We start from the raw sequence: 16,427 nt of genomic DNA, 5'->3' as shown, positions 1-16,427 counted from the left end.
ATACCATCCTCTCTTTGTCGAGCTAACGTTGTTGGCATTTGTTTTATTTTTTATTTTTTGGGCTTGATGTGCTGTTCGGTCCAACAATGATCTAATGTACGGTGTTGGTTGCTTTGTATACAAAGCGGGGGGGAAATCCTTTTTCGGTAAAATGTTGTGTTACTATGTGTCATGCATAACAATAAATGAACTATTCTATGATACTAACATATGATACTATGCATTATGAAAATATCATACACTAGTATCATATGCATGATACTAATGTAGGATACTCTCGATTACAACCAGCCTTAAGCCCTTTCAAGTGCTCCACCTTGTATTGGTGCTAAGACTGCCATATACACAAAAAATCTGTTGTGACAAGGTAATTAATAGGAGAGAGATGAGTTTGGTGACAAAAAAACAATGTCAAGCACGTGAACCTTCGCATTGAAGGAAGCTCACCAATGAATGCAAAAGTTTAGTTGCTAAATCCATTAACAAAGTGGGCTTAGCAACAATAGCTTAAGCACCTATGCATTGAGTGTTTTAGTTGCTAACCTTATTAATGTTCATAGAGCATCTCTAGTACACCCTGTAAAAACGCAAACTGTAGAAGTGGGATATGGGTCGAAAAAAAGGCATTTTAAGGGTTCATTTTAGCTACGCCCGAACAGAAACTGTAAAAGAAACTATAAAACTGCGGTAAAGAGCTCCTTCCTCTGGTCCGGCGGCCGCTGCACCTTCCTTCAGGCGGCCGTGCCAGCCACACCGGTCACGTCCAACCCCGTCGGACGCGCCCCCGTCACCCATTGGCCATGCCCCGTCGCCCATCGGCCGCATCCCATCACCCCGCCGGGCGCGCCCAGCCTTACCGGCCGCGCCTTGTCGCCCGCTGGCCATGCCCTGTGACCTCCGTCGTCAGCGACTTGCTTTGTTGCTAGCCGCGCCGGCCGAGCCGTGCCCCTTTGCCTGCCACGCTAGGAGGATTCCGGAGGACAGGCTGAGGTCATGGGAGGCCATGACGAGGCCGAGCTCGTCCAATTCAAACCGGCGATAATCGATTGTGGCGTCCAGCGGACTTTTCTGGCTTGCGGTGATGAATTTCGGCAGGTTTATGACGGATTCCGGCAAACTCCACGACGGCGTGTTTGCTCCGACGAGATTTGACCGGTATAAGGGCCCCCTAGAATCGGCATTCCAACCTTCAAAAATAAGGGTTTCAAGTGTGGCTTTACCGTGCCCCTTCAAAATTTTACAGGTTGGACCACTTTTAGGGTTTTTGTTCTGCATACTTTTTGCGATCAAAACTGTAAAACACAATTTTTTTACGGGTTTGACCACTTATACGGGGTCTGCTAATGATGTTATTAGCACCTTATCTAATAAGCACCTATGCATTGGAAGAAACCTTTATACTAGTATCATTCATATGACACTAGTATAAGTTACTACGTACCTTCATACGTAAATTAGCAAAATAGTAGTGCCATATATGTCTTTATATATTAGTTTGTAGATTCATATTTTTTGGGAAATGCTATGTTACAGTAACATATTTATGTTAATCTAAACACATCTTTCCTTATTAAATACATGTCACATAAGCAAACTTGTCTTAAGATGCGTTATATTACTAGCTAAATTACTCTTACTATGACCAGCCTTATGTAGTTTCATGATTTTCACTGGTATCATACAAGACGCGAGTCTATGTATTTGCAGTTATTCATGTAAAAAGATAAATTTGTACTTCAGATACTTATTGTTTCACAAATAAGGCAATAATGGTATTTTAAGTAAAGAGAAATGGAGTACAAACAACTGAATTCTGTAGAGATGTAAAACCGTAACCAATGTTTGCATTTTTTTTACTCCAACATTCTATTGAAGAAATGATAGTTTATTTGTACAGGAACAACATATACCACACTGTCAAAGTTTAGTTGAACATGTAGCTTTGTTTTGTAGATGCATAATATATATTTTTAATAGTCAGGTGTACTGTGAAGAAATGTTACTTGAGTGAAACTGTAACTACAATATGGATGGAAACAAACATGCACAAACCTGTCTTCATGTATGGTTGTCTTATCCATTCTTGTGTCTTCAGTTAGCATTCTTTCCTCGTCTTTACGACAGTTTTGATTTTCAATTCCTGCACTTCTTTCCTTCATATATCTTTGCATACAGTATTTGTGGATGCTAATAGTCTACATAGATAAATTTTGACCATAAAAAGAACAATTTACCTGTGGCAGAAAGAGGTCCGCAAATAATGGAAAGAGCGGTGATGCGAATAAGGACGTAAAGAGCATAGCCTCATGACTGCGGACAGAGTGGTGCAACTTAAAATACGTAAAAAGTGTATCACTAATTAAAATACATTTAGGTGCCAGAATAGCAAAACATGTGCAAATTTCTAGTTCATATGCATAATACTCCTAGTAAAGGAAGAGAAACATCCTCACAATCTTTATTTAATTATTATTGTGCATCTTAGACAGCAAATGTTATATTTCATTAGCTAAGGCTCATATGTTCCTCACTAACATTGAATTTGATGCTTACAAACTTTAGAGATGGGTAGAGTTCAGGAAAATTTCCTCATTAAGATAAAAGATATAGAGAAATTACATATACACCTCTCCCCCCAATCGTGACCGCCTCCATCCCGACGCATCCCGCCTAGCATCCGTCCCCTCTCCTCCCTTCCAGCCGCTGTCTTGAGTCCCAATTTATGAGCATTCTGACCAACGAGACCCAATTACAAGGTCCAGCTGGCATGTCACATCTGCAGGTTATTTTCTGATGATTTTTCTGCACACCAAACCATATCGCCCTAGTTTCTCCCGACTGTTCTGGCTCGATATGATCGCACCCAAGCAGCTTGGAAACATACAATAACTCTATACCTCTCAACATATTTGCTACCATGGGAAAGAAAACTTCTAAAACATCATTTAACTAGTTCAAGCTTGGCTAGGTATTCATATATGTACGTACATCAAAGTTAGTGAAGTAGTATATTTACAACACTTCTAAAACGATCCATAGAACCATGCATACTTAAGGTCGTATGCGATAATACTGAAGAAGAAAATACATGATTTCAGATTATATCACAAACAATTTTTCCTATAATTTATTCAATGAAAACATGCCACGTTGATCAAGTATAGTCATTTCATCACTGGAAATGAGTAGCCTAAACCTGTCAAATATGCATCCCAAATTGAGAGAAAATATAGCCACAAAAACCCTAACCATGAGGGGTAAAAAACAAAGGACATGACCATTCATGAGAGGGGAGGAGATTGTGCTATTGGCTGTCGCTGACTCCGAGGATCGCTAGTGGCCATGCTTTGAAGTCTTGCCTGCCACACGTTGCCTATATCGTTCGACCCCCTCGAAACGAAGGAGGCAGTGGTTTTGGGCCAGACAAGGGAAAGATTGTGTGTGCCTTGAATAATGGAGGCGCGTGTGGTGCGATCCGACTTGGGCGACTTGGCCATCCGGTGCCGGCGAGCTGCTCTGGTGCAATCATATCGAGCTTGACAGGTAGGGAGAAGCTAGGCGATGTGGTTCGGTGTGCCAAAAAACAATCCGGAAAAAACCTACCGAGTGGCATGCCAGCTAGACCTTGCAATTGAGACTCATCGATAAAAACCCTCACAAAATTTCAAACAAGGTAAATTATGATGACACTTTTTCTAAATGGGTGAAACTTATGAAATCCTGCTAAATGGAGGAATTAATGTAAAAAATGTCAAAACAGGGGGTAAACACCATAATTCACTCTATAAAGAAAGTTTGTAACCAATGCACCAAGTGGAGATCTTTCAATGCCTTGCAGTTCTGTCATTATTCAGTTATTGTAGCTATAGGCACATGGAAGGAAGCTAGTAATATATAGCAAACTCCAGAAGATTGCATTGCATAATTCCATTTTTAGGTCAATACCATAATTCTAGAAACACAACAGATCAACCTTTGATCAGAGGCTTTTATATGTAGGCTTTTCCCCTTTATCTCCAAGTAGAGATCACAAAAAAAACCTCAGGTGTACCAAAAATATAATAATTAGCATCACACGAAGATCACAATTTTTTTTGTTAATTATTATGGTCAGGATAAACTGCACTGTTTATTATAATCAGACATAATTTAGGGACGCTTATAGGTGCATTGGCACGGAAGAAAATTTTATTTGACGGGGTCTCACAGTGTCCTGCCTAGGGTTCCTCCTCAGATTTTGCGACATCATACTTTGCACAAATCTTAAAGCAACAGTCTGGAGCTTCACCTAGTCACCAGATACATACTATTGGAATTCCACCATCTTCAATTACATTAGCACTTGTATATAAAGTGTAGTGTAAACTACTCCTGTGCATGACAGAATTAGATCAATTTTAATTTGTTTATGATTGTACCATTGGAGGATAATGTAAATGCGAAATCGTTCGTTGCCACTGGCCAATGTCAACATTCAGTCTTAACATTTTACATACCACTGGTAGAGTTTTGAAGAAGCTCAAGATCAATTTTAATGTGGTAAAATATCTCAGTGTTTACAACCTACAACACATAGATATTGTGATCATGAAACTCTGAATGTTTTTTTTCTTAAGATCTCTGAATGTTCACACTCTGAATGTCACCATCTCTGCATGGCGGCGTACATGTGGTGGGCAAGGGGAACCCATCGTTGTGCATGTTGCCGCTGGACAACAAGCACGTCGTCGTCACCGACCCTGGAGAGGTCGCGAAGGCGCCGCCGCTTCCGCAATGGTCGGCGTCATCGGCGCATGGAGGGTTCACCATGAGGATAGGTCGCGGTGTCTGGTGCAGCTGATAGCCAGCGAGATGATCGCTATCTTCTGTTTAGTTACATGGAAAGTATCGAGCTGATCATACACATACTGTCATACCTAGTCTTAATTACTCCCTCTGTATCTAAAAATTTGTTATTGAAGAACACTACTCCCTTTGTGTCAGTTCGTGCGTGTAGTTTTAGATCATGAATTTGACTAGCTAAATATGTGTTATATGTTATCAAAATTATATCATTAGATTCTTAAGAGAATATAGTTTTTAAACATATTTTTTTCATTAAATGTAATGCATATTTAAATAGTTAAATTATTAATCTAGAATAACGCCAGCTATAAGTATTGTGATACATGTTGAAATATATTACCCATCTCTCTCTATCAGTTCGAACTTTTGAATGAGTTGGTTGGAGCATGAATTCAATCTGGTATCACAGTCAAGAGGTCTTGAGTTCAAGACCCTACCAACGCAGTATTAAAAATAAACGATTATGCGGCCTACACCGATCCCACGTCTAAGGACTAAAATAGGAAATTAAATCCGCTTTCAGTTGTGTGTAAAGTATGACATGGCAAAATCTGAAAGGCAGGACACTGAAAGGAAATACTTTATAACGAGGTTTAATTCCTTCTCCGCTATCAGGGTGAGACCCATATGAGTTCTTGTACATTTTTTAAGATTGTTATATGGATCCTAGGCCCATCTCATATTTCAACAAGGACGATTTGATCAAGGAGGCTGCATAACATATAAATTGCAATATATAACTCATTAGAAAGATTATTACACCGAAAAATAATAATGTAATACCATGAGTCAATCCTACCAACATTGGGCTAATTTTTTTAAACAATATTTTTTTATTAAATTTGAAAAATATTATGCAGGTTCAACAATTTTTTTGTTGCCGTTGCTCTGCATTCAATCTGCCGGAGCAACCAATTACGCCTTTTAAGGAACTTGTTGAAATCTGTGACGGGCTTAAAGCCAATGAGACAATTTCAGAAAATATCTAAGGGCCCATGTAGGTGGTGGCATGACAAGGGGTGGTGGAAAGTTTAGTCCCACCCCGCTAGTGGAGAAGGAGTTGGACCCTATATAAGAGTTTCTCTTCTACATACTATTGGAGCAAGAGAAGAGACGAGGCCCTCGCGCACTCCTCCTCCGCCCCCCTCGTCGCGGGTTGTGGGAATGAACCGAGCTGAGCTCATACCTACGCGCTTATTTTTGTCGGTCAGGAATGGAGAATACGTGGGCAAGGAACTCTGTGAGACGTCGGATCGTGGGTGTTACCGACTCGGACGCGGGTCCAGCCCATGTCTCTCCACTCTGCCTCCATGCGCTTGTTCCTTTTGCCACTGCCACCACCGGCGACTCCGTCCCGTTAACCGCGTACACGGTCGATGGAAGAGTAGGCGTCTGAAACCCCACCTCTCCGGTTCCTGTACGGGAGAGGTGTGATTAGGTTTTTGGGAAGAGATGGTGATACAAGTGTAGTATGGATAGTAAATATAGATTTTTGTAATCTGAAAATATAAAAACGGCAAGGTAGAAAGTAGAAAACAACGAGCAAAACATTGTATAAATGCTTGAAAATAAGGCCTAGGGTTTATACTTTCACTAGCGCAATCTCTCAACAATTCTAATATAGTAGAATCTTATGACCATCCCTCAACGTGCGACTAAGAATCACTCCAAAGTTCATAAGTAGTAGAGAAGATAAGATGAAGTTGGCTTAGGTAGTAGAACCACCTCAAAGTTATTCTTTCTAATCAATCTTTTGAGCTATTCCTATAAGTGTCACAAACTGCCCTAGAGTTCGTACTAGAATAACACCCATGATACATATCAATCAACCCTAATGTCAACTAGATACTCCAATGCCACCTCAAGTATCCGTGGGTAAATTATGTGACATGCATCAAACAAGTTTAGATCTATCATATTACATCCAACACAAAGAACTTCAAAGACTACCCCAAGATTTCTATGAGATAACGTCGTATGAAAAATGTGCAATCAACCCCTATGCATAGATCCCCAAGGTCACCAAATCTGCAAGTTGATGCCATACCATATATCAAGTGAATCAATAGAATATACCATTGTCACCACATGTATCCACATGCAAGACATACATCAAGTGTTCTCAAACCCAAAATATTCAACCCAACATAAGGAGATCTCAAAGGGAAAGATTCAATTCCTCACAACAAGATAGCAAGGGAAGAATACCATATGATCCAACTATATTAACAAAGCCCATCGTACATCAAGATCGTGATATCTCAAGAACACAAGAGAAAGAGAGATTGAACACATACCTACTGGTACATACCCTCAGCCCCGACACCGAACTACTCTCTCCTTGTCATGGCCTCGACCGGGATGATGAAGATGGCCAGCGGAGATGACTTCCCCCCTTTGACAGGGTACTAGAAAGGCTCTTGATGGGTTTTTCATTGATACAAAGAGTTGCGACACCAGAGCGGAAGTTCTTTGTTTATTTCTGAGTGTTTCTGTATATATATGATTTTTCGCATTGGAATCACGCTAAACAGAGCCACATGGTCCCCATAAGCCATGAGGGAACACCCAAGGGGGTGGACGCGCCCTCTTGGCTTGTGGCCCACGGGTGGCTCCCCTCTCTTGCTTCTTCACTCCAATATTGCTCATATGTTCCAGAAAAAATCATCAAAAAGTTTCGGGCGATTCCGAGAACTTTCATTTTCTGCACAAAAAAACAACACCACGGTAATTCTGCTGAAAACAACGTTAGTCTGGGTTAGATCTAAGTAAATCAAAAAATTGCATCAAAGCCATATATAAATATTGTAAACATAAGTGAATATGGCATGAATACTTCATAAATTTTCGATACGTTGGAGACGTATCAACATCCCCAAGCTTAATTCATGTTCGTCCTCAAATAGGTAAATGATAAAAGAAATAATTTATGAAGTGTGAGTTCTAGCATACAATATAAGTTTGATCAATTATAACTCCAATCAATTTTTCTAGCATCATAACCAGCAACTTTAAAAAAATCATCATGGTTGAGTAGCAATCAATTCACATGTCATGGTTCAAATAATGCATTCTCTTGAAACTTAACAACCATGTTCTTAGTCACAAAACAACTTCAATGCATCATCAAGTCTAAGTAAGAGCTCAACATACTCAATTATCATATAGTCTTCTATTATTTCTAATACTCAACGCATAATTTTAGAACAAACACCATCCATCGAACAAAGAGAAAGATAGGGGCTTGAAGTTTCATCTCCCAACATACTTATCATAAATATAATTGTTAGTAATAACTAATCATGATCAAATATATTTTACTCGATATATATGTTTGGATCTTCCAAACCACATGGTGCTTTCCAACTAATAGATTGAGGTTGGAGTAAAAAGTTGACTCAACATGAAAAGTAAGTAACATGAAAATAAATACATTGTCCCTTCGTAGAGGGAAGTAGGGATTTGCACACGTGACAAAGCTAATTATTTTAAAATAGATATGAACATGTAATTTTGGGTGGTTTTCCTTTCCTCTCAACGTTATGACAAGAGTTTTCAACATATTCTATGCTAATCACATTATTGACTGTTCCCAAACGGATTTGAAATTTTACTCCCCCTTCACCATTCAAACAGATTCACAGCTAGTCGTGTCCACGAATACCATCCAAACAATCAACTTTCTAGGGGGAGTTCTTGTTTATTTATTTTTGTATTAAGCAGGATTGTGCATCCTTTTTACCAGCCTCTCTCGTGCAACAACAATTGAATAAACACTGATCTTGAGAATAACCCAATTAGCATGGAAGATAATGACCGACCTGTCGCGCCATGAGAAGTACGAGCAAACAAAATCTATGTTTATTTGAAAGTTTTAGAGGTGGCACATGCAAATTTACTTGAAATGGCAGTAAATACCATATATAGGTAGGTTTGGTGGACTCTCATGGAAGAAACTTGGCTCAAGGATTTGGATGCACAAGTAGTATCTCTACTTAGTATGAAGTTTTGGCTAGCAAAATGTACTAAACAAGCACCACATGTTGGAGGATACATAACAATATAACTTATAAAATATACCCAAACATAACCATTATCTTGTCTTTCTTGTCCAACTTCAACTATTTGATCAAGGTTGAATGTAATTACTGGGTATTCACAATCATAAAAGTTGTCCAAGATAATATATTTGTATGTGAAATTTCTCTTTCTTATACTAATCATTGATGAATTGCTTGTATGACCAACGTTGTAATTGTAAAACTTCAATATATTGTACTTCATAAATCCAATGTGAACCTAATACTAAGCATAAAGCACATTGATAATTTCAGATTTATGATATTCAATTCATTCACAGTTTATTCTTGGGATATAAGTGAAGCACATGAGTAAACATCAAACTACTCTCACAAAATATAAATGAAGATCAATGAGTAGTCAAACAATTAAGTAGCTATGTGAGGACTCTCTCTTAATAAAGATTCTCAGATCCAAGATTAACAAAAGATACTCCAAGAATAGCACATATCATGTGGACAAATAAAAATTTGGGCTTAAAATAGGCTAACCAGTATTTGTTTGATGGAGAGAGGTGGGATGCGATCCCCAAGCTTAGATGCTTTAGACTTCTTCAAATATTTACTTGGGATGCTTTGGGCATCCCCAATATTGAGCTTTTCTATCTCTTTCTATCCTCTCATATCTCGGTTTGACCTAAGTCTCAAACACTTCATCCACACAAAACTTGAAAATAACTCATGAGATAGGTTAGTACACATAAGAGTAAATCAACACTTCATGTACTGCCAAGACTAGTTGCATAATACTTTTCAAACATTAGTACTGTATACTATCATTTCCACAGTTTATATCTACCAATATAAGCCATGGAAACTCTAGGATAAGTAGGTAACAAAACTATGGCAACAATCTATCCAAACCGAACAATCTGTAGCAATCTATTTAAATAGTGTACTTATGTAGCTCAAAAAAGTCATGAAAATTTAGGACATGGTAAAGAATTTGTATGACAGCACTGTGTAAAATTTTAGAAACTTTCCACGTTCCAGTAAAATCCGATAATTTAAATAGTATTGCAAAAGTTTCTGTTTTTGTACAATACATATCACAAATGCGATTCAAGCATTCTAAAGGCAATTCTTGGAACTTTTTAGTTAAAACAAGATTATAAGTAATATATAATAGAGAAAAATAAAATAAAATGATGCTGCAAGCAAAAACACATATCATGTGACGAATAAAAATATAAGTACAAGTAAGATATACTGATAATGGTGGATAAGTAAACTAGAGAGCGAAGATGCAAACTAGTGACAACCAAAGGTAAATATTTTTGTATTTCTGATTTCTTGAAGCAAGCAAGATATAAAAGAAAATGAAAAGAAGAACAAGTGAATGATAATTTGTATGAAGTTACTTGATAGTTGGTGATGATATTCCCCGGCAACAACGCGAGAAACCCTTCCTTATGATGTGCTTTGGGTTTTCCATGAAGGGGAATGTGCAATCGCAGCACAATTTGGGTAAGTATTTCCCACAATTAATAAACCAAGGTTTATCGAACCAATAGGAATATCAATCCTCCACCATCTTCAACGGCTGCACACAAAAGAGCAAACAACTTGCACCCAACGCGGGCAAAAGGGTTGTCAATCCCCTTGATCTCGTTAATTGCAAGTAAATGAGGTGTGTAGATAATTGTAACTTGCAAAATAAAATAAAAGACAAATAATAAAAGTGAGGAAATAATAATTTTTCTAAATATATAAGTAAATTGACCCGGGGGCCATAATGTTCTCTAGTGGCATCTCTCATGAAAGCAACATATGGTGGGTAAACAAATTATTGTTGGGAAATTGATAGAACAACAAATAGTTATGTGATTTTCACGATAATGATCATGTGTATATAGTCATCACGTCTATAAGAAAATAAGTTGAATCTTGCCTACACCTACTACTATTACTCCATCCATCGACCACTATCCAGCATGCATCTAGAGTATTAAGTTAAACAAGGTAATGCTTGGAGAACGATGACATGATGTAGACAAAGTAAACTCAATGTTATGAATAGACACTATCATTTTGTACTTAGTGGCAGCAACACAAAGACACAACTTGTCCCCTCCTGTCATTAGGATATAGAAATTCGCCAGGTTGAACACACTACAACGCACCCCTCCCATTGAAGAAATACCAACTACTTGGCGAAAGCAATTCAACAGATCATAGAGAACTATGAAGCTATGATGATCATGAAAATAAGAATCGTAGAACTTGGAGAAGACTCAAATATTTTTCATGAATAACCTGAACAAAGACCCACAATTCCTCGCATCCCAACAAACACACCATACAAAATAATTACATCGGATTGATCAAAGCGAAGATGCGATGATCATTGTATTGAATATCAAGAGAGAGAGAGACATCTTGGTACTAACTACGCACTCGTAGGTTTGTGGTGAACTACTCACACATCATCACGAGGGCAACAAGGTTGATGAAAAGGCCCTCCATGATCAGTCCCCCTCCGATAGGGTGCCGGAACCAAGCTCCATATGAGATCGATGTGGAACAGTGACTTGCGAAAGTGTAAAAACTGTTTGGCCATGATATTTAGGGTTCGTAGAATATTTTTCAATTTATAGGCTAGAGAATGGAGCAAGAGGTTCCACCAGGGAGGCACAAGCCATCACTGGTCGCGCCCTGTTGGCTTGTGTCACCCTGGTGTGGCTTCATGTCTCCTCCCTAATATTCCAGGTCTTATTTTGGTCCAAAAAAACATAAAAAAGTTTCGTGGAAATTGGACTTCGTTTGATGAGAACCTGAAAAATAAACACACACACAAAACAACAACTGGCCATGTGCATTAGGTTAATAGGTTGGTGCTAAAAAATAACATAAATTGGTGAATTATGACCCAAAAAGTATCCTTGGATGATAATATAATAGCATGGAACAATAAAAACTTATCGGTATGTTGGAGACATAACATATAACACCCAATCCTTGAAAACTTCTACACAGAAAACTCAGCACAAAACTCGTGAGATCCCTTAGTAGGATAGGTGAACCATAAAGATTAGTTACTGTTATAAATTGGTTCATATTTTATTATTTCACAAGGTATTGTATTGTAACTTCTCCATCACCTATACCCCCCGATATAATCGGTAGCATCATCAAAACAAGCAAAGTATGCAAGCAAAAAACAGAATCTATCTAAATAGAATAGTCCATAGTGATGAGAAAATACACCCTACTTCTGTAAGCCGGAAAATTCTGAAACAATTGTAAAACCTGAGGAATTTGTATAGCAATACTGCGTACAAATTTCTTATCAAAATGACAATCCGGTCAAATCAGAGAAATTCTGCACTGGACGCAAAAGTTTTTGTTTTTGCGCTGTATCAATAATACTTATCATTCAAATCATGCAAAAGGCTTTACTTGGCATAAACACTAATTTAAACATAAAAACGCAATCATTACAGTAGCAAAAATAGGTTATATCACTTAAAAATAATGTAAAATAAGAAAAGTAGGATAACTGTGGGGTTGCCACCCAACCAGCGTTATTGTTTTACGCCCTAGCTAAGCATAATGCATAGTTTCACGTGTTGTAGTAGTCATCAGAAAAATTCATCATGCTATAATCATATTACCTTCTCTTAGCATCAAGTTTTCTATCAGGTAAGCAAAATTAATTGAAGGGACTAAACTTCACAACACAAGGGTCCATGAGATCTATCTCGGGAGGAAGAGGAGGCTCCTCCTTAGGCTTCTCATAAGTAATAGTTGATAATTCCTTGTATAGGTATCGATAAAGGTACTTTCTCAATTATTTCTCAAGCACATGACCAAATCCAAGATTTGGTATGAAAAAATGATCATTGTGTTTAGAAATTTTATCAACTAAGATATTAGGTCACTACTACAGGATGGTCCAAATGGAACAGCACAATCAGAGACCCTTCGATGAAACTATGTCCCATGCATTAATCGCAAACTATGCTGTAAAGAACCCGTCAAAAAGATGCAAAAAGTTTGCGATGGCGAAGATATCAAACATTATTGAGATTAGAGTTGTGCGTGCGATGCATGGCATAATGTTCACTCCAATGAACTGTTTGTGATTAGGGAGAACAACAGAAACGGTTAGCCGGATCAAGGTGTGTGCAATATACGACATACAATGCACTCGTATGAACTGTTTGTGATTAGGCAACATGATAGAAACAGTCAGCCAGATCAACATGTGTGTGTGATATACGACATACGGTTCACTCCGATGAACTGTTTTCGATCAGGAAACACAACAAAAACGTTTCAGTTTAACAAGATGTGTGTGATATGCGGCATAGAGTTCATATAGATGAACTGTTTGCAATGAGCCAAAAGAACAAAAATGATTTGCGATGATAAAATATAACACAGACGGTTACTACTGTTAATTCATGTGTGATTCTGTGAGTAGAAAAAACTTTACAAAATGCAAACTAGTTAAGCATCCAAATAACAACATGATTGCATAACCTAATTAAGCATCCAAATACATAAGTGACTACACACATAACATTGGCGCACACCTCAATAAACTATTACATGCATAATAAACTTAGCCTACTAAAAGTATAAATATTTTGGCACAAAGTGAGTGTGGTAAACGATCAACACATCATCTACTTCCTGTTACGCTTGCCGCCACCGCTCTCCTTGTGGCTCGATCTCTCGACGTATTCAGGTAGGAGATAGTTCCTCATTTCAATGATTCGCCTGAACATCTTGTACCATGTGTACGCTTCCTTGGCCGCGGTCTGGAGGTGATGTTCATCGAGTCACTTCACCTAGGCCATGTGCCAGACATGCTTGTTCTTGTCGCACTCAGCCTTTATGCCTCTAGTAGGGGTCAATAATGGCCTCGTCCACATCAACATGGGAGTCCATATCCTTATTGCTGCCCCAAATCTTGAAGTGGCCGCGGATGTCGACATGCTTCTGGTTGGACAAGCCTGAAGTTTTGAGCACATTTTGATTGTTGATGGTGTCCACCATAGTGAACCTGTAGTCGGGGATGTTGACAAACCTGGTGAAACTCTCGCAAGTCACTATGGCTTGGTAGTAGTGGTAGAGGAGAACATGATGGTGCACGCACAACTTGGCGACGACAACCTTGTGATCATGCCCGACACGACCGCTGGTTTAAGCAAGATCAAAGCCGACCACTTTTTACTTGTCATCCTCAGCAAGCAACCGATCTGTAGTGTTGATGGAGTCCTCCACCATGACCGGGCCGTTGGTGTACACCATCGTGAGGTCCATCTTCCTCATGTGGGTCCCACAAGATGCACAACAAATTCCATTGCAGTACTGCTGAATATCCTCTCTGTATGTGTCGTCGAGGGTGTGCTTATTGTGTTGTGGGGCACGATTGAAAGCGTGAAGAGACTATGGTTAATTGCCACGGGTATAAAACTATAAATTGGAGCTAGACGTCCCAAAAAACTGACACGGGGCTACGCTCATGGCGCAACCGCATGCATATGGAGCCCCGAACGTGATCGTGGGCAGGCCCCAACCATTGGAAGAGTGTCATATGATTCACTTGGACGAAATGTTTTTGATTAGGGAATACAACAGAAACAATTCAACTTAACAAGATTGGTTGTGCGCTAGCCCCAACCGCTAGTAGAGAGCGTGCAGTGGGATGCGACCCGAGCACGCCTTGGTGCCTAAAAGGCGAGCAGAACACACGGAGGGACATGAGCAGAGTGCGCCACGGTGTCCTAAACGACAAGCAAGCACATACATAATTATTGCATATAGCAGTTGAATATAGCCATATGAAGGTGTGTTTCGGGCTTCGATTCCAGAACCATCAATAAATTTTGAGCTTGATTCTCGTCACATTCCAGATTAGCATGCAATAAGTAATTGCTAATGTGTTCACACCAATCAAACCTAAACGTGTTCACACTCAGCACCGGGCTATAAAAACTCCCCACTCGAAAATTACTTCTCATTTCCTCTCCTTATCACCCGCAAAACAAGTCGTTCCTCTCAAGTCACTGCGCCATGATGGGTAGGAGGTGTTTCGGGTCGACATATAACCAGGGAGCAAAGAACAAAGCCGTGGAAGCACTAGAGAGGTCTCGCCGCTGCGTGGCAGATGCAGCAAGATGTCCTGGCGCGCCATGGAGCCCTCGAACGAGCTCTCACTGGCAGGCGAGGTCTCTCACATGCGTACTCGTCGCGTCAACGAACGCGAAGAAATGGTGGTGCTTAAGTCCTTGTCTATCGACGATGCTAGTCTTGCTGGCCTAATTAGGTAGAAGGAGGTGGTCTATAGATTGGTGAAGCTGCTCAAGAGTAGCGATGCCTCGGCTGAGAAGACGACCGACCTCGTCGTGTGACTCATGGATGACAATGCAAAGGTGCTCAAGGAGATTGCCAAGAAGGAGGAGGAGGCTTCCGGCTGGAAGAAGCTGCATGAGAAGAGTAGTGCCTCAGGGATGACACTAGATGCGGTCATTGAGGACCTTATGCGTGAGTTTAGGAAGCTCCAAACGGTAGATGGAGGAATCTAGGCTTCTTTCAAGCAAAGTCATGATGATTTGACGAAGGAGCTGGAGGAACTCGTCGCTCGGGGATCCATCGAGGAGTAGAGATAGTAGCAAACCCAGATCGTTGTCTGCGATTTCCTTCTTCTCTTGCCCCCGTGTCTTTAGTGCCTTGCCGCGTGTGTCATTTAAAATTATTCGGAATATGTAAGTCAATTATTATCCGCGCCATGGTAAATTTGTCCTTGTATTATCTGTTTCCATTTTATTTTGTCGTTGTATTATCCATTGTCGCATGTGGCATTTTAAATTATACGGAATACGAGTTGGAAACAAGCTAAAATCACGTTCTCAGCGGGGCACGAACAAAGAAAATGCTTAACGTTGAGCGGGGCCATGGGATTACAAGCAAGCGCCCTTTGTCGAGGTGCTTTAATTAACCGCATGTTAAACAATGGCTTGGACTGCTTGGACGCGTCCCATCGAGCCTGCACGGCAGACTGCTCACGCTCGTCGTGTCAAATCAAATAGCTGCACGCACGCCATCGAATATGGTTAAATTGTTGCACAAAATACAAATATGACCAATGAACCAGGATGGAGGTAGTACTCTCCAAGAAAAAGAGGGACACGTGGCTGCACTTAAATCGGTACAAGAACATGCCTAGTTCACATAATACTTGTTTCTGATTGTAACGTGTCATCTATTTGTTCCAAAGGATTGCATTGGGTTTCAATGTGTGCGCCTTGTCTCAAATTGGACGATTTTTTTAGCACGCATATATGTGCCATGTCATGAAACCTGCCAAGTTTCACGATTTTTGGGTGAGTTTTTGATTTACTGGGATATATAACCCAAGATTCTCAATGTTTGAGGATAATGAGACATGTGTAATTCATTCCCATAACTTTAATGAGACCTAAACACACACTCAAGGACACATTTACTATATTTCTAGCCATTTTGGTGGACTGGAGCATGTATTTGTAGTTA

At 39.6% G+C, this 16,427-nt stretch overlaps 1 protein-coding gene across 1 annotated transcript in view; it reads left to right on the top strand.

The window, feature by feature from the left end:
• The first annotated feature begins 15,289 nt into the window (after nt 1–15,289).
• The window catches only part of LOC123425900, a 73,697-nt gene continuing 72,559 nt past the window's right edge, over nt 15,290–16,427 (top strand). The window contains exon 1 of the mRNA XM_045109662.1: nt 15,290–15,419. Within this exon, the coding sequence (XP_044965597.1) occupies nt 15,290–15,419 (130 nt within the window). The remainder of the gene's footprint in view (nt 15,420–16,427) is intronic.

Source organism: Hordeum vulgare, chromosome 2H (assembly GCF_904849725.1).
Source record: "Hordeum vulgare subsp. vulgare chromosome 2H, MorexV3_pseudomolecules_assembly, whole genome shotgun sequence".
NCBI lineage: Eukaryota > Viridiplantae > Streptophyta > Magnoliopsida > Poales > Poaceae > Hordeum > Hordeum vulgare.
The sequence above is the reverse complement of the archived record's forward strand: the minus strand, read 5'-3'. Positions and strand labels throughout refer to the sequence as shown.